The sequence below is a fragment of the Pseudopodoces humilis genome, chromosome 28 (assembly GCF_049639895.1).
Source record: "Pseudopodoces humilis isolate 2021_Gansu_Grassland_sample_001 chromosome 28, ASM4963989v1, whole genome shotgun sequence".
In the NCBI taxonomy this organism is placed as follows: Eukaryota; Metazoa; Chordata; class Aves; order Passeriformes; family Paridae; genus Pseudopodoces; species Pseudopodoces humilis.
This window is the reverse complement of record NC_142227.1, coordinates 2,082,888-2,101,383: the sequence shown is the minus strand read 5'-3', so window position 1 is coordinate 2,101,383 and position 18,496 is coordinate 2,082,888. Positions and strand designations below refer to the sequence as shown.

General features: G+C 61.6%; 1 protein-coding gene across 2 annotated transcripts; it reads right to left on the bottom strand.

Moving 5' to 3' along the window:
* Positions 1 to 1,747: 1,747 nt before the first annotated feature.
* Positions 1,748 to 17,851, bottom strand: JAK3 (Janus kinase 3). 2 transcript variants are annotated; one of them, XM_005531261.3, is made up of 24 exons: positions 17,771 to 17,851; positions 16,837 to 17,034; positions 15,981 to 16,104; positions 15,772 to 15,883; positions 15,223 to 15,368; positions 14,412 to 14,697; positions 14,203 to 14,328; positions 13,957 to 14,114; positions 13,499 to 13,610; positions 12,792 to 12,978; positions 11,958 to 12,073; positions 11,738 to 11,872; positions 11,510 to 11,594; positions 10,985 to 11,112; positions 10,142 to 10,280; positions 9,454 to 9,605; positions 8,601 to 8,751; positions 8,404 to 8,531; positions 8,026 to 8,215; positions 7,284 to 7,408; positions 5,513 to 5,685; positions 4,333 to 4,450; positions 2,867 to 2,977; positions 1,748 to 2,089 (listed from the first exon to the last, which is right to left on the bottom strand). In XM_005531261.3, exons 2-24 carry the CDS (start codon positions 17,024 to 17,026, stop codon positions 1,973 to 1,975), a joined length of 3,309 nt encoding a protein of 1,102 aa, XP_005531318.2. In that variant the 5' UTR covers positions 17,027 to 17,034; positions 17,771 to 17,851; the 3' UTR covers positions 1,748 to 1,972. The 2 variants fall into 2 exon arrangements, with proteins under 2 accessions (XP_005531318.2, XP_087923951.1); XM_088067825.1 differs by lacking the exon at positions 2,867 to 2,977.
* Between the last annotated feature and the right edge of the window lie 645 nt (positions 17,852 to 18,496).

Genomic DNA, 18,496 nt, shown 5'->3' with positions numbered 1-18,496 from the left:
TCAATCCCATCCCGTGTTCCCATCAATCCCATCAATCCCATCCATCCCATCGATCCCATCCCGTGTTCCCATCAATCCCATCAATCCCATAAATCCCATAAACCCCATAAACCCCATCAATCCCATCAATCCCATCAATCCCATCAATCCCATAAACCCCATCAATCCCATCAATCCCATCAATCCCATCAATCCCATCAATCCCATCAATCCCATCAATCCCATAAACCCCATCAATCCCATCAATCCCATCAATCCCATCAATCCCATCAATCCCATAAACCCCATCAATCCCATCCCGTGTTCCCATCAATCCCATCCCGTGTTCCCATCAATCCCATCAATCCCATCAATCCCATCAATCCCATCAATCCCATCAATCCCATAAATCCCATAAACCCCATAAACCCCATCAATCCCATCAATCCCATCAATCCCATCAATCCCATCCCGTGTTCCCATCAATCCCATAAATCCCATAAACCCCATCAATCCCATAAACCCCATCAATCCCATCAATCCCATCAATCCCGTCAATCCCATCAATCCCATCAATCCCGTCAATCCCATCAATCCCGTCAATCCCGTCAATCCCGTCAATCCCATCAATCCCATAAACCCCATCAATCCCATCAACCCCATCAATCCCATCAATCCCATCAATCCCATCAATCCCGTCAATCCCATCAATCCCATCAATCCCATCAATCCCATCCCGTGTTCCCATCCCATAAATCCCATCCTGTGTTCCCATCCCATAAATCACATCCCACAAATCCCATCCCATAAATTCCATCCCATATTCCCATATTCCCATCCCATATTCCCATAAATCCCATCCCATCCCATAAATCCCATCCCCTACTCCCATCCCATTTTCCCATCCCGTCCCACAAATCCCATCCCATATTCCCATCCCATTTTCCCATAAATCCCATCCCATTTTCCCATAAATCCCATCCCATTTTCCCATAAATCCCATCCCATTTTCCCATAAATCCCATCCCATTTTCCCATAAATCCCATCCCATTTTCCCATAAATCCCATCCCATTTTCCCATCCCATCCCACAAATCCCATCCCAGGAGCCTCCTGGAGCTCCTTGGAAACTCCTCCCCGCGGGGAAACTGAGGCAGGGGTGGGGGATTCCCATGGGATTGCGGGACTGGGGGGCTCTGGGGTGGTGCCACCTCCTCGGGGCCCCGAAATCCACGGATCCATCCCCGGATTCTGCAGCTCCAGGGGGGATTTGTGGCTCTGGGGGCTCATTCCTGCTCCGGGGGTGGATTCCGGGGCGCTGGGAACGCTCGATCCCGCTCCCCTCGCCTCATCCCGGCAGGAAAACCCAGCCAGGTTTCATCAAATCCGGCTGAGGAGATGGAGAATTCCCCAAGTTTTAATGGGATGAGGCTGAATTCCGACGTGGAGGAGGGGAAAAAAGGGGGAAAAGCCGAAAGGATGGAAAATTTCCCCAAATTTTAATGGAATGAGGCTGAATTCCGGCATGGAGGGATGGAAAAAAGGGGAAAAAAGGGGGAAAAAAGGGGAAAAAGCCAAAAGGATGGAAAATTTCCCAAATTTTAATGGAATGAGGCTTAATTCTACCACAGAGGAGAGCAAGGAAAAAGGGGGAAAAGCCAAAGGAATGGAAATTTTATTAAATTTTAATGGAATGAGGCTGAATTCCGGCATGGAGGGAGGGAAAAACGGGGAAAAAAGGGGAAAAAAGGGGAAAAAAAGGGATGGAAAATTGACCAAATTTTAATGGAATGAGGCTGAATTCTGCCATGGAGGGAGGGAAAAATGGGGGAAAATGGGGGGAAAAGGGGAAAAGCTGAAGGGATGGGGGACACAGGGAGGTGGCACCGTGGGTTGGGGGACACGGGGAGGTGGCACCGTGGGTTGGGGGACACGGGGAGGTGGCACCGTGGGTTGGGGGTCCCGGTGGGATTTGGGGGGGGTGGGGGTGGGGCTACCCCCGAGTTTTGCTCCGCCCCTCCCGCAGCTCCTCGATTTTGGGGGACAGCTCCCCAAAAGTGGGTCTGGATCCGGGGGAGAAGGCCCAGCAGCTCAGCATCAGCGCGTACACCTGGGGGGACATCGGGGACATCAGGGGACATCGGGGACATCGGGGACATCGGGGGACATCGGGGGACATCGGGGACATTGAGGGACATTGGGGACATCAGGGGACATCGGGGACAACAGGGGACATCGGGGACATCGGGGACATTGGGACATTGAGGGACGTTGGGGGACATCAGGGGACATTGGGGACATCAGGGGACATCGGGGGACATCGGGGGACATCAGGGGACATCAGGGGACATCGGGGGACATCAGGGGACATCAGGGACATTGGGACATTGAGGGACATTGGGGACATCAGGGGACATTGGGGACATCAGGGGACATCAGGGGACATTGGGGACATTGGGGACATTGAGGGACATTGGGGACATCAGGGGACATTGGGACACTGAGGGACATTGGGGGACATCAGGGGACATCAGGGGACATCAGGGGACATCGGGGGACATCAGGGGACATCAGGGACATTGGGACATTGAGGGACATTGGGGACATCAGGGGACATTGGGGACATCAGGGGACATCAGGGGACATTGGGGACATTGGGGACATTGAGGGACATTGGGGACATCAGGGGACATTGGGGACATCAGGGGACATTGGGGACATTGAGGGACATTGGGGACATCAGGGGACATTGGGGACATCAGGGGACATCAGGGGACATTGAGGGACATTGGGGACATCAGGGGACATTGGGGACATTGAGGGACATCAGGGGACATCAGGGACACCCCGGGGACCCCCCCGCCGGCCCCGGGGACAGCGGTGTCACCTCCGAGGGACAGCCGGAGGGCGCCGGGAGCCGCCGGTTGTCCTTGAGGAGCTCCAGCAGGTGACAAACGATCTGCGCGGGCCGGCCCGAGCCCAGCATGCGCAGGAATTCCTGCGGGAACACCGGGAATGGGCTGGGAAACACCGGGAATGGGCTGGGAAACACCGGGAATGGGCTGGGAAACACCGGGAATGTCCCGGGAAACACCGGGAATGGGCTGGGAAACACCGGGAATGGGCTGGGAAACACCGGGAATGGGCTGGGAAACACCGGGAATGGGCTGGGAAACACCGGGAATGGGCTGGGAAACACCGGGAATGGGCTGGGAAACACCGGGAATGTCCCGGGAAACACTGGGAATGGGCTGGGAAACACCGGGAATGTGCTGGGGACCGGGAATGTGCTGAGCACTGGGAATGTCCTGAGCACCGGGAATATCCCAGGGAAACGGGAATGTCCTGAGCACCAGGAATGTGCTGGGGACCGGGAATGTGCTGGGAAACCCCGGGAATGGGCTGGGAAACACCGGGAATGTCCCGGGAAACACCGGGAATGGGCTGGGAAACACCGGGAATGGGCTGGGAAACACCGGGAATGGGCTGAGAAACACCGGGAATGTCCCGGGAAACACCGGGAACGGGAATGGGAAACACCGGGAATGGGCTGGGAAACACCGGGAATGGGCTGGGAAACACCGGGAATGGGCTGGGAAACACCGGGAATGGGCTGAGAAACACCGGGAATGGGCTGGGAAACACCGGGAATGGGCTGGGAAACACTGGGAATGGGCTGGGAAACACCGGGAAGGTGCCTGGAAACACCAGGAATGGGCTGGGAAACACCGGGAAGGTGCCTGGAAACACCAGGAATGGGCTGGGAAACACCGGGAATGGGCTGGGAAACACCGGGAATGGGCTGGGAAACACCGGGAATGGGCTGGGAAACACCAGGAATGGGCTGGGAAACACCGGGAATGTGCTGGGGACCGGGAATGTGCTGAGCACTGGGAATGTCCTGAGCACCGGGAATATCCCAGGGAAACGGGAATGTCCTGAGCACCGGGAATGTCCTGAGCACCGGGAATGTGCTGGGAAATGGGATATCCCTGAGCACCGGGAATGTGCTGGGAAATGGGATATCTCTGAGCACCGGGAATGTGCTGAGCACCGGGAATGTGCTGGGAAATGGGATATCCCAGGGAAACGGGAACAGCCCCGGGCACCGGGAATGTGCTGGGGACCGGGAATGTGCTGGGAAATGGGATATCCCTGAGCACCGGGAATGTGCTGGGAAATGGGATATCCCTGAGCACCGGGAATGTGCTGAGCACCGGGAATGTGCTGAGCACCGGGAATGTGCTGGGAAATGGGATATCCCTGAGCACCGGGAATGTGCTGAGCACCGGGAATGCCACGGAAGGCTCATCCCAGAGGGAACGGCCGCTCCTTTCCAGGGAAAATCGTCACCTCCGAGGGGCTCCTGCTCTTGGAGCTGTAGGTGAAGAGCTCGTACAGGAGCACCCCGAAGCTCCAGGCGTCCGACGCGCAGGAGAAGACGTTGTCAGCCAGGGATTCCGGAGCGTACCTGCCGGGAAGAGCCGGAAAAAGGGGAAAAAACAGGTTCACGTGGTTTTTATGGAGTTTAGAAATTTAATCAAGTGACAATTGGGAGATAAAAATTAAGTATACAACTAGGAGATAAAAATTAAATATACAATTAGGAGATAAAAATTAAGTATACAGACACGGCCAGGTGTCTGTATTCACCTCACTGACAAAGGATTGTCCCTTGAAAACAGAATCCTGCTACATATCCATAAATTCTCATTCATATTCAGACATTTTTTTAGGATTTTTGGTGTTCCTCCACTTAATTTTTTATATATATTATTTATATATATATTATAATATATATTATTTTCTATATTTATTTATATATTTGTGAGTCATATCATAATGTATCATCGTAATATTATATATAACATTCGTTATAATATTTGCAAAATATATTTTTATATTTTTAGTTGTTATTTAATTATATATATTATTTATATATATATATTATTTATGTATATATTATTTGTCTATATATTTGCGAATATTATAATATATCATCATAACATTATATATAACATTCGTTATAATATTTGCAAAATATATTTTTATATTTTTATTTTTATTTCTTTTTATTTTTATATTTTTATATATTTTTTATATTTTTATTTTATATTTTTATTTATTATTTAATTATAGAATATGATAATATTATAATTATAATATAATATTATATTTTAAATACAATAATTTATAATTATAATATTATTATAAATAATATATATTATTAATAATATATATTACTATAATATATATATTTTATATATATATATATATATATATTAAAAAAAAAAATATATATATATATATATATAAAAATATATATAATTTTTCTATGTATTTGCAAATAATATTATAATATATCACCGTAACATTATAAATAACATTCACTATAATACCTGCGAAAATCCAATAACATGCTACCCATTTATAACAATAAATTTTTAATAAAATTTTAAATAAAATTTCTATAAAATGAATATCGGTAACATTCATTCCGAGGGGATTCCCGAGCTGGAATCGCATCCCTCACCAGAACACGGGGCTCTGGCCGGGTTCCCGCACCACGTAATAATCCTTGTCCTGCGGGAGCAGCTTGGCCAGCCCGAAGTCACCGATCTTCACGTGGCTGTCGCTCTCCACCAAGATGTTCCTGCTGGCCAGGTCCCGGTGCACGCAGCGCCGAGCGCCCAGGTACTCCATACCCTGCCGGGGGTGACAGAGCCCCAGGTACTCCATACCCTGCCAGGGGTGACAGAGCCCCAGGTACTCCATACCCTGCCGGGGGTGACAGAGCCCCAGGTACTCCATACCCTGCCGGGGGTGACAGAGCCCCAGGTACTCCATACCCTGCCGGGGGTGACAGAGCCCCAGGTACTCCATACCCTGCCGGGGGTGACAGAGCCCCAGGTACTCCATACCCTGCCAGGGGTGACAGAGCCCCAGGTACTCCATACCCTGCCGGGGGTGACAGAGCCCCAGGTACTCCATACCCTGCCGGGGGTGACAGAGCCCCAGGTACTCCATACCCTGCCGGGGGTGACAGAGCCCCAGGTACTCCATGTCCTGCCAGGGGTGACAGAGCCCCAGGTACTCCATGTCCTGCCGGGGGTGACAGAGCCCCAGGTACTCCATACCCTGCCGGGGGTGACAGAGCCCCAGGTACCCCATGTCCTGCCAGGGGTGACAGACCCCCAGGTACTCCATGTCCTGCTGGGGGTGACAGAGCCCCAGGTACTCCATACCCTGCCGGGGGTGACAGAGCCCCAGGTACTCCATACCCTGCCAGGGGTGACAGAGCCCCAGGTACTCCATGTCCTGCCAGGGGTGACAGAGCCCCAGGTACCCCATGCCCTGCCGGGGGTGACAGACCCCCAGGTACTCCATGCCCTGCCGGGGGGTGCAGGCTGGAGGGGAGCCAGGACAGAGCCCCCAGGGCCGGGGAACCGCCGGGGTGAGGGTCCCTGGGGGCTCCTCCTGGCTGGGCGCAGCCTCAGGGGACAGTGAGGTGGGGACAGAGTGGCTGCAGGGACAGGAGACTGCAGGGGCTGGACAGGGAGCCCTGGGTGACCTCTGGGTGACCCCTGAGTGACCCCAGGTGACCTCTATGTGACCTCTGGGTGACCCCTGAGTGACCTCTTGGTGACCCCTGGGTGACCCCTGGCATTGCTCCAGCCAGGACAGGGTCAGGAGACTGCAGGGGATGGACAGTGAGCCCTGGGTGACCCCTGGGTGACCTCTATGTGACCTCTGGGTGACCTCTGGGTGACCTCTGGGTGACCCCTGGGTGACCTCTGGCATTGCTCCAGCCAGGACAGGGACAGGAGACTGTAGGGGCTAGACAGTGAGCCCTGGGTGACCTCTGTGTGACCCCTGAGTGACCTCTGGGTGACCCCTGAGTGACCTCTGGGTGACCTCTGGGTGACCATATCTGGTGGCTCATTCCTGCTGGACAGTGACCCCTGGGTGACCCCTGGGTGACCTCTGTGTGACCCCTGAGTGACCCCTGGGTGACCCATGGCATTGCTCCAGCCAGGACAGGGTCAGGATCCAGCAGCATTCCCAGGCCTGGAGCAGATCCCGGCTGGACAATGACCCTTGGGTGACCCCTGGGTGACCCTTGGGTGACCCCTGGCATTGCTCCGGCCGGGATGCAGCTGCTGCCAGGGACAGGATCCAGCAGCATTCCCGGGCCTGGAGCAGATCCCGGCTGGACAATGACCCTCGGCTGACCCACGGCATGGTTCCAGCCCCATCCCGGGCCAGCAGCCTCCCCGTTCCCAGCGCTCCCGGCCCGATCCCACCTTGCAGATCTGCCAGGCGTAGAGGAGCAGCGTGCCGTGCTCCAGCCGGGGCTGGTTCTGCTGCAGGAAATCCCGCAGGCAGCCCTTGGGCAGGAATTCCATCACCAGCCTCAGCCCGCGCGTTCCTGCGGCCAAATCCAGCCCCGGCCGTCCATGGGGGATTCCTGCCCCATTCCCTGCCCCATTCCCATCCGGATCCCTGCCCCATTCCCCGCCCCATTCCCTGCCCCATTCCCATCCGGATCCCTGCTCCATTCCGCGCCCCATTGCCTGCCCCATTCCCTGCCCCTTTCCCCACCCCCTTGCCCACCCCATTCCCCGCCCCATTCCCATCCGGATCCCTGCCCCATTCCCAGCCCCATTCCCTGCTTGATCCCTGCCCCATTCCCCACCCCATTCCCCGCCCCATTCCCTTCCCCATTCCCAGCCCCATTCCCTTCCCCATTCCCTGCCCCATTCCCATCCGGATCCCTGCCCCATTCCCTGCCCCATTCCCTGCCCCATTCCCCGCCCCATTCCCAGCCTGGTCCCTGCCCCATTCCCAGCCCCATTCCCCGCCCCATTCCCAGCCCCCTTCCCTTCCCCATTCCCTTCCCCATTCCCAGCCCCATTCCCAGCCCCATTCCCTTCCCCATTCCCTTCCCCATTCCCCGCCCCATTCCCAGCCCCATTCCCTTCCCCATTCCCTTCCCCATTCCCTTCCCCATTCCCTGCCCCATTCCCAGCCCCACTCCCAGCTCACCGCGGCTGTAGCAGACGCCCCGGTACCGGACGATGAACTCGTGCTGCAGCGAGTGCAGGATTTGGATCTCCCTCTCGAAATCCCGGATTTCCTTGGCCGAATCCTGCTGCAGCCTCTTCACCGCCACCAACTCGCCCGTGCTGTCACCCAGGGGGTCGTAGCGGCACAATTCCACGCTCCCAAAATTCCCCTGGACGCGGGGAGCCGCGTGTTGGGACCTCACATTCCCAGTGCCTCATCCCAAAATCCCCCCCACACACGGAGAGATGCTCGGGAATTGTTTCCCGGCACAGCCGGGATGTCCCACACCCCAAATCAGGGAAGGGACGAGCGGCTGAGCTGAGTTTTGGGGTCCGGGCTCTGTCCCGCGCCCCCCACCTTGCCCAGCAGCGAGATGTACTTGAGGTGCCGCTCCTGGAAGCGCTCGGGATCCAGGGAATCGCATCCCCAAAAGCCGTCCCGGAGCGCCGCATCCGTGGGGGACGGGTCCGAGAGCAGCTCGTAGTCTGTGCGAGAGGGGGGGTGAGGCTCCTGTGGGGTCCCCCCGGGCCCCCCCAGCCCGGGCCGGCGCCCACCGGAGCTGATGAGGCCGTTGAGGTCGCGGATGAGGGCGCGGAAGCAGGGCCGGCGCTGGGGCTCGTATTCCATGCTCTGGGCCACCAGCGCCGCCAGCTCCGGCCACTTGGGAGCCGGGAGCTGCTGGCGGCTCCGGTAGAATTCCAGCTTCTGTGGGAGGGTGGGAGAAGGGGAGATCAGGGGGGTGTGGGACCCCCAAAGTGCCCCTGAAGGGCTCCGAGCTGGGGGAGGGTGCAGGGGGATGGGGCAGGAGGGATGGGAATTGCGGGATTTATGGGATGGGATGGGATTTATGGGATGGGATGGAATTGGGCAGGGAAGAAGGGCTGGGATAAAACGGGAAGGGAGAGGAGGGTGGAGGAAGGAGGGGCTGGATGCAGTAGGACAGGACAGGAATGCCAGGATCCAGCGGGATGGGGCAGAAGGATCAGGATCCAGCGGGATGGGTCAAGAATTCCGGGATCCAGGGTGATGGGGCAACAATGCCGGGATCCAGGGGAATGGGTCAGGAATTCCGAGATCCAGGGGAATGGGTCAGGAATTCCGGGATCCAGCGGGATGGGGCAGGAATGCCGGGGCAGGAATTCCGGGATCCAGAGGAATGGGGCAGGAATGCCGGGATCCAGCGGGATGGGTCAGGAATTCCGGGATCCAGGGGAATGGGTCAGGAATTCTGGGATCCAGCAGGTTAGAGTAGGAATTCCGGGATCCAGCGGGATGGGGCAGGAATTCTGGGATCCAGCGGGATGGGGCAGGAATGCCGGGATCCAGCGGGATGGGGCAGAAGGATCAGGATCCAGCGGGATGGGTCAAGAATTCCGGGATCCAGCGGGACGCTGGGATCAGCCTCACCCTCTGGGGCTCCAGCAGGCTCAGGGGCATGTTCCCCCCACTGAAGATCTCCCACAGGGTGGCTCCGAAGCCCCACTTGTCGGCCGGCAGCCCCAGGCTCCCGGGCTCGCTGACGCACTCGGGGGCCACCCACGGGATCCGCTCCAGCAGCGCTGCGGGGCGCCCGGCCCCGCTCAGCACCCTCGGGGGTCCCGCACCCCCAGAAACCCCCCCCGGGACCCCCTCACTCCCTGGCCCGGGCCGGGAGGGTGACCCCGACCCCGGGCTGGTTGGGTTTGATGAAAGGGATTCTGAGCCCACAGCCAGGACCCCGCTTTGAGGAGGAGCACAGGACCAGGACCCCACACCCAGAACCAGGACCCCAAACCCAGAACCAGGACCCCACACCCAGAACCAGGACCCCAAACCCAGAGCTGGAACCCCACACCCAGAACCAGGACCCCAAACCCAGAGCTGGGACCCAGACCCCACAGCCAGGACCCCAAACCCAAATCCAGGACCCCAAACCCAGAGCTGGAATCCAAACCCCACAGCCAGGACCCCAAACCCAAATCCAGGACCCCAAACCCAGAGCTGGAATCCAAACCCCGCAGCCAGGATTCCCCATCGAGGATGAGCACAGGACCCCAAACCCAAATCCAGGACCCCAAGCCCAGCCCCCCGGGACCCCCCGGAGCCCCTCACTCACTGTCCCGGGCCAGGACGGTGACGCTGACCCCGGGGTCGTTGAGTTTGATGAAGGGGGGGCTCCCCCCGGCCGTGTCCCCCTCCCGGGCCAGCAGCACCTTCTTAGCAGAGACGTTCCCGTGTGGGATTTTCTTGTCCTCCTGGATTGGGGGGGAAGAGGGATCGGGACCCTCAGGGTGGTCCCAGGTGCTGGGCTGGGCTGGGGGGAGCACCAAGGATGGGTGGGAGCTGTGGGAGATGGATTGGGAGCTGTGGGGTGGGGATCCGTGGGATCTGTGAGATCTGTGGGATCCGTGGGATACATGGGATCCATGGGATCGGGATGTGTGGGATCCGTGGGATCCGTGGGATCCATGGGATCGGGATGTGTGGGATCCATGGGATCGGGATGTGTGGGATCCATGGGATCAGGATGTGTGGGATCCATGGGATCGGGATGTGTGGGATCCATGGGATCGGGATGTGTGGGATCCATGGGATCAGGATGTGTGGGATCCACAGCACATGGACACAAGGAATCCCCGTTGTGCCCCCAGGCTGCATCCCCCGGGGCACCTGGATCCCGGAGATCCGCGGGATAAATCCACAGGATAAATCCACGGGATAAATCCACGGGATAAATCCGCGGGATAAATCCACGGGATAAATCCACGGGATAAATCCGCGGGATAAATCCACGGGACAAATCCACGGGATAAATCCGCGGGATAAATCCACGGGACAAATCCACGGGATAAATCCACAGGATAAATCCACGGGATAAATCCACGGGATAAATCCACGGGATAAGTCTACAGGATAAATCCACGGGATAAATCCGCGGGATAAATCCACGGGAGCTCACCAGGTAGTTGAGGGCATAGGCCAGCTGCTTGGCCACCGCCAGTTTCCAGCCCGTGGCCACCGCACCGCGCCTCTGCCGCAGGTACAGGTCCAGGGGCCCGTGCGGGACGTGCTCCTGCACCATCACACCTGGGGACAGCGGGGACAGAGGGGACGGGGGGGACAAAGGGGACAGCGGGGACAGAGGGGACGGGGGGACAAAGGGGACAGCGGGGACAGAGGGGACGGGGGGACAAAGGGGATGGGGGGACAAAGGGGACAGGGGGGACAAAGGGCTCAGAGGGTGCCACACTGGGGTCAGGGGGCTCACAAATGGGTCAGGGGGGCCACAAAGGTCTCGGCGGTGTCACAAAGGTCTCGGGGGTGTCACAAGGATCTCAGGGGTGTCACAAGGATCTCAGCGGTGTCACAAAGGTCTCAGGGGGTCACACCGGGCTCAGGAGGGTCCCACCGGGGTCAGGAGGGTCCCACCGGGCTCAGCGGGGTCACCCTGGGCTCAGGGGGTGTCACCCCGCCCGACACTCACAGTCCTTGCCGAGGCTGACGCCGTGCAGCAGCACCAGGTGCCTGTGGGACAGCTGGCTCATGGTGCTGGCCGCCTCCAGGAAGGACTGCGACAGGGACAGGGACAGGCGGCTCAGGGAGCTGCTCGGGGACCCCCGGGTGCCACCCCCGAGTGCCACCCCCGAGTGTCACCCCCGAGTGCCACCCCCAGGTGCCACCCCCGAGTGCCACCCCGGGTGTCACCGCTCACCTCCAGGCAGTTGCGGTGGCCGCCGTCCATCACCTTGAGCACCACCGGGCTCTGCCGGGGCCCGTCCTCCCCGTCCTGCTCCCGCCTCACCCCCCGGTAGATGCGGGTGAAGGAGCCCTGGCCCAGGCTCTCACCCTGGGGGGGCACGGGGACATTGCTGGGGGGTGTCACCGCTGTGTCCCCTCCCCGGTGTCACCCCCCGGGGGTGTCCCTGCCGTACCCGCGTCAGGCTGTGCGGGTGGATCTTGTGGAAGCTCATCTGCTGGGGGCGGCGCTGCCGGGGGGAGCCGGGGGGCCGGGGCACCCCACTGCGCACGATCAGCAGGTTGGACAGGTCTGGGGGGCACAGGGGGCGTCAGGGGGGGCCTGGGAACGGGGGGGGACCCCGGGATGGGAGCGGGAGAGGCTGCGCTGGGGGGGAGCAGCTCGCGCTGTGACGTCACACGGGTGCGCTGTGACGTCACACAGGTGATCTGTGACATCACAAAGGTGCGCTGTGATGTCACACGGGTGTCTGTGACGTCACACAGGTGTTCTGTGACATCACACAGGTGCGCTGTGACGTCACACAGGTGTTCTGTGACATCACACAGGTGCGCTGTGATGCCACACGGGTGCTCTGTGACGTCACAACCACTCTATGACATCACAGACTGCTCCATGACATCACAGCCCGGTATGTGACGTCATAGACACACTATGACATCACACAGCCACTCTATGACATCACAGCCACCCTGTGACATCACAGTCTGCTCAGTGACATCACAGCCTGGTATGTGACGTCACAGCCACTCTATGACATCACACAGCCACTCTATGACATCACAGACTGCTCTGTGACATCACAGCCTGGTATGGGACATATACGCTCTATGACGTCACACATCCATTCTGTGACATCACACAGCCTCTCCATGACCCCCCATCCGCTCTGTGACCCCCCCGGTGTCCCCTCTCCGTGCCACCCCCGGTGTCCCCTCTCTGTGCCACCCCCCGGTGTCCCGTCTGTGCCACCCCCGGTGTCCCCTCTCCGTGCCACCCCCGGTGTCACCTTTGGGTCGGGGGGCGCAGGGGCTGTCCAGGCGCAGCGGGGCCCCCTCGGCCTGCAGCCCCCGGTGCCCGTAGGTGCCCAGCAGCTCCCGGAGGCTGCGGAAGCTCCGCGCCGCCCCCGCCAGCCGCAGCTGCCCGTCCTCGTCCCGCCGGATCCGGCAGCGCTTGTAATCCCGCCCGGAGCGCGTCTGGGGGATCCCGGCATCAGCGCGGGGGGAACCCCGGGAGACCCCGACCCAGATCATGGGGATCCCCGGGAGACCCCGACCCAGCCCAGGGGATCCCCGGGAGACCCCGACCCAGCCTGTGGGGAACCCCGGAGACCCCGACCCAGCCCAGGGGATCCCCAGGAGACCCCGACCCAGATCATGGGGATCCCCGGGAGACCCCGACCCAGATCATGGGGATCCCCGGAGACCCCGACCCAGACCGTGGGGACCTCCAAGAGACCCCGACCCAGATCATGGGGATCCCCAGGAGACCCCGACCCAGCCCGTGAGGACCCCTGGGAACCCCCAAAACCCCACCTGCCCCACAGGGACACGGTGGGTGGCACCGTCCCCATGTCACCATCCCCCTGTCACCGTGTCCCCCTGTCCCCCTGTCCCCATGTCCCCATGTCCCCACAGGTACCAGGGCTGTGTTTCCCTCCCTCTGCTGCGCTCCCGGTGCCCCCCGGTCCCGTGCCCGGTGTTCCGGGGGTCTCACCTGGACGCTGACGGTCAGCAGGAAACTGTCGAAGTCCTGGGGGCTGCGGCGCAGCAGGAACAGCCCCGGGGCCCCCCCGGCCGCCTCCAGCTTGTGCACGGCGAACTCGGCGCTGCCAAGGGCAGGGGTGGCCGTGCTGCCCCTCGGGGACACCCCCCGTGCCCCCCCAAACCCGGCAGATCCCCGTGGGGACCCGCTCGTGTCCCTGCGGGTGTCCCGGAGGGGTCCTGGGGGTGTTCGGGGTGTCCCAGGGGGGTCCTGGGGGTGTCGTGGGGTGTCCCGGGGGCTGTCCCGGTGTGTCCCGGGGTGTCCCAGGATGTCCTGGGGTGTCCCGGGCTATCCCGGCGTGTGTCCCGGGGGTGTCCCGGTGTGTCCCCGTGATGTCCCGGTATGTCCCATCTCCTCCCTTCCCTCATCTCCTCGGGCTCGGGGCTGCTCGGGGGGGTCCCGGTGCCCACCTGATGGGCCCGTGGCACTGATTTTCCAGGTCCTCCAGCAGCCTCGGAGGTGCCACCTCCCTGCAGAAGTAGTGCTGGGCATCCGCCGTCAGCCGGTAGTAGCCATCGAGCAGCGCCACGAAGGACCGAGCCTCCCTCAGCGTGCCGAACTCCACCTCCTGCGCCGGCCTCGGGGTCACCCCCCTTGTCCCCTCCAGCCCTCCGGTGGGGGGTGGGGGGGGGTCCCCAAACCCTCCCCGAGCTCACCAGCACCCGGTTGTCCACCTTGGTGACGGTGACCAGCCGGTTCTCCACGGGGCCCCCATCGCGGCTCGCCGCCTGCTTGATGCTGATGTCGGCCATGTCGGGGAAGTCGCAGAAGTGCTGGCGGCTCTACGAGGGTGTCACACGGAGGGAGGGTGACAACCCCGCCACGCCGCGGGGGCTCCCCGGCTCCCGGCCGCCCCCCCAAGCACCTCGGAGCCTCCGCAGCTCCAGGCCACGCCGCTGTCGCCGGACACGTGGATGGCGATGGGCGCCGCCGAGCCGGGCGAGCGCGCCTGGAAAATCTCCTCGCTGCGGCGGCGCTGGAGCCGCTCCAGGTCCAGCAGGTATTTGAGCTTCAGCTGCGGCCCGTCCGTGTGGCAGCAGCCCCCGAGGCGCCGCAGGGATTTACCGAAGCGGCGGCGGAGGCGCTTGCGGGTCACGAAGTTGTGCTGCTCGATCTGGCTCCGCAGCGGAGCGGGCAGGCACGACTTGTAGCTGCGGGGAGCCGGAGCTGCGTGTGCCCGGGGGTGCCGGGGTGTCCCCAGGGGTGTCGGGGTGTCCCCAGGGGTGTCGGGGTGTCCCCAGGGGTGTCCTCAGGGGTGTCCCCAGGGGTGTCCTCAGGAGTGTCCCCGGGGGTGTTGCGATGTCCCCGGGGATGGCAAAGTGTTCCCGGGGGTGTTCCCGATGGTGCCGGGGTGTCCTCAGGGGTGTGCCCAGGGGTGTTGGGGTGTCTCAGGAGGTGACAGAGTATCCCCGGGGTTGTCGGGGTGTTCCCGGGGTTGTCGGGGTGTGCCCGGGGGTGGCAGAGTGCTCCCGGGGGTGCCGGGGTGTCCCCAGGGGTGCCGGGGTGTCCCATGGGCTGTCAGGCTGTCCCCGGGGGTGTGAGGCTGTCCCAATGGACACCAGAATGTCTCCATGGGTGCCACACTGTCCCCATGGGTTCCAGGCTGTCCCCATGGGTTCCAGGCTGTCCCCAGCCATGCCGGGCTGTCCCCCGAGGGCCACTCGGTCCCGTCTCACCTGAGGTGGCTGCAGAGCTGCTCGGGGCTCTGCCGCCGCTCCTTGGCGATGCGCAGCATGTCCAGCACGGCCAGCCCCAGGCACTGCTCCTGCGAGGGCAGGCTCAGCCCCACGGCCACGCGGCCCCCGATGAAATCGCTGCGGGACTGGGGGGGACACGAGGCTCGGGGGGGCTCTCCGGTCCCCCGAGACCCCCGGGAGTGTCCCCCTCGTGTCCCCGAAACCCCGGGGAATGTCACACTGGTGTCCCCGAGACACCGGGGGGTCCTGCCCGGGCTCTGATCCGCTGTCCCCCCACAAAGGGGACAGGGTGACCCCATGCTGGCAACTCGGGGTGCCCTTGGGGGGAGGAGGAGGAGGAGGAGGAGGAGGAAGAGGAGAAGGAATAACAGGAGGAGGAAGAAGAGGAGGAGGAGGAAAAACAGGAGGAGGTAGAAGAGGAGGAGGAAGAAGAGGAGGAGGAAGAAGAGGAGGAGGAAGAAGAGGAGGAGGAAGAAGAGCAGGAGGAAGAAGAGGAACAGGAGGAGGAGGCCGGCTGGCAGCGCTCACCTGAGCGAACAGGTAATCAATGACAGGGTAGTCCAGGACAGGGCTGGCCCGGTCGTTCAGCAGCTGGAAGCGGTGGCACTGTCCCAGCCCGCACCAGTTGGGGAAGAAGAACCTGCCGGGGACAGCGGAGGGGTCCCGGCGCTGCTCCCCCCCGGGAGCGCGGCCCCAAAAGCCGCCGGGGAAGGGCGGGGGCCGGGCAGGGGCCGTACCTGATCCTGTACACCACGACCTGGCTGCGGGATTCATCCACGGTGAACAGGTGGTTGGGGGGGAACCAGCAGCTCAGGTCCTCCGTGGCCAGGGCGAAGAGCGGGTGGCACACGGGCAGAATGCCTGGGGAGCCAGAGGGGGCTGGCACCGGAGCCCCGGGGCACAGAGAGCCCAGGGCCACCGCTGGATCTGCTGGCCAGGGTGTGCGCGGGGCCCTGCGCCCGTCACCGCTCGCAGCTGGAGCCCAAAGCCACAGCTGAGACCCCGAGGCTTTGGTTGGTAGCCCAAGGCCACATCTGGCACCCAAACCCCACAGCTGGCATTCAGGAGCCCGCTTGGAGGGTGAGCACAGGGCCCCGAGGGCAGAACCGGGACCCCAAAGCTGCAGCCAGGACCCCAAAGCCAGAGCTGGAATCCAGACCCCGCAGCCAGGATTCCCCATTGAGGATGAGCACGAGACTCCGTACCCACATCCAAAACTCCATCCTCAGATCCAGAACCCCATTCCTGCCCCCAGAACCCCATTCCTGCCCCCAGGACCGCATTCCTGCCCCCAGAACCCCATTCCTGCCCCCAGAACCCCATTCCTGCCCCCAGGACCCCATTCCTGCCCCCAGAACCCCATTCCCACATCCAGGACCAGGTTCTCGCACCCAGAACCCCACATCCACACACCCAGAACCCCATTCCCGCACTCAGAACCCCCCGTTCCCACATCCAGCACCCCATTCCCGCACCCAGGACCCCATTCCTACATCCAGGACACCCCATCCCCACATCCAAAACTCCATTCCCACATCCAGGACCCCCCACTCCGGCCCCCAGGACCCCCGAGCCGCATCCCCCGTTGCTGACCGCAGGCTTTGGCAGCGCTCACGCAGAGCTCCTCGGCCGTGTAGCGGCCGCAGGTGAAGCTGAGCGAGCCGGGCCCGCGGCTGGGGCCGAGCCGGTGGTACAGGAGCACCTGCAGGGCTCCGCTCTCGCCCGAGGAGAGGCTGCAGGAGCGGGCCCCGATCAGCGGCGTCTGCTCGCCCAGCGGGGCCATGGAGGGAGCTGCAAGGAGAGGAGGGCTCGCAGTGACGCCCTGGTCCCGCTCCTGCCTTTTCCTCATCGTCCTCCCCGCGGCCAAACCCCGCAGCGGAGGAGGAAAGGGAAACTGAGGCACGCGGTTGGATATCCCTCCCCGCTCTCCCAGCCTGTCACGGTGTGAGGAGGGAGGACTCGGCTCCAATCCCGGCTCCATCCCCGGTTCCATCCCGGGCTCCATCCACGGCTCCAATCCCGGCTCCATCCCCGGTTCCATCCCGGCTCCATCCCGGGCTCCATCCCGGGCTCCATCCCGGACTCCATTCCCACCTCCATCCCGGTTCCATCCCGGCTCCATCCCGGGCTCTATCCCGGCTCCATCCCGGCTCCATCCCCGGCTCCATCCCAGCTCCATCCCGGGCTCTATCCCGGGCTCCATCCCCAGTTCCATCCCGGCTCCAATCCCGGTTCCATCCCGGTTCCATCCCGGTTCCATCCCGGCTCCATCCCGGGTTCCATCCCGGGCTCTATCCCGGGCTCCATTCCCAGCTCCATCCCGGCTCTATCCCTGCTCCATCCCGGGCTCCATCCCGGCTCCATCCCGGCTCTATCCCAGCTCCATCCCGGCTCCATCCCGGCTCCATCCCCGGCTCCATCCCGGCTCCATCCCGGCTCTATCCCAGCTCCATCCCAGCTCCATCCCGGCTCTATCCCGGACTCCATTCCCAGCTCCATCCCGTCACCCCCAGAGCCCCCCCGGTACCTCTGCCGTGCCGGGGGTCTCTTTGCAGGCCTGGGGAGGGGGTCCCGGGAGTGCTGCGCTCCAAGTCGGGGTTCTGGGGGTGCGTAGGTGGCTGCGAGCGAAGGAAAGAGAGATAAAAAAAATCCCCCGGGTGACTTCCTTCCTGCCCGAGGCCTCCTGGGCGTGCGGCTTCCTGGCAGGGGAGGGGGGACAGAACGCGACACCCCAAGGTGCAGCCACCGGGGTGTTGGGAGGGTGAAGGGCTGAACAGCTGGGCACCCCCGGTACCCCTCTGGGCACCCCCGGTACCCCTCTGAGCACCTCTGGCATCCCTCTGGCACCCCCCGTACCCATCTGGGCACCCCCGGTACCACTCTCGGCATCCTCGGTACCCCTCTGAGCACCCCCGGTACCCCCGGAACCCCTCTGGGCACCCCCGGTACCACTCTGGCACCCCCCGTACCCATCTGGGCACCCCCGGTACCACTCTCGGCATCCCTGGTACCCCTCTGGGCATCCCCGGTACCCCTCTGAGCACCCCCGGTACCACTCTGGGCATCCCCGGTACCCCTCTGAGCACCCCCGGTACCCCTCTGGGCATCCCCGGTACCCCTCTGAGCACCCCCCGTACCCATCTGGGCACCCCCGGTACCCCTCTGAGCACCCCCGGTACCCCCGGTACCCCTCTGAGCACCCCCGGTACCACTCTGGGCACCCCCGGTACCACTCTGGGCACCCCCGGTACCC

Coding starts and splice junctions, on each gene's coding strand:
- JAK3 (XM_005531261.3), bottom strand. CDS start 17,026: ATGGCCCCGCTGGGCGAGCAGACGCCGCTGATCGGGGCCCGCTCCTGC. Junction 11,873..11,957: donor ACCCGCACAGCCTGACGCGG/GTACGGCAGGGA, acceptor GTGCCCCCCCAG/GGTGAGAGCCTGGGCCAGGG. Junction 10,281..10,984: donor CCTATGCCCTCAACTACCTG/GTGAGCTCCCGT, acceptor CCCCCAATCCAG/GAGGACAAGAAAATCCCACA.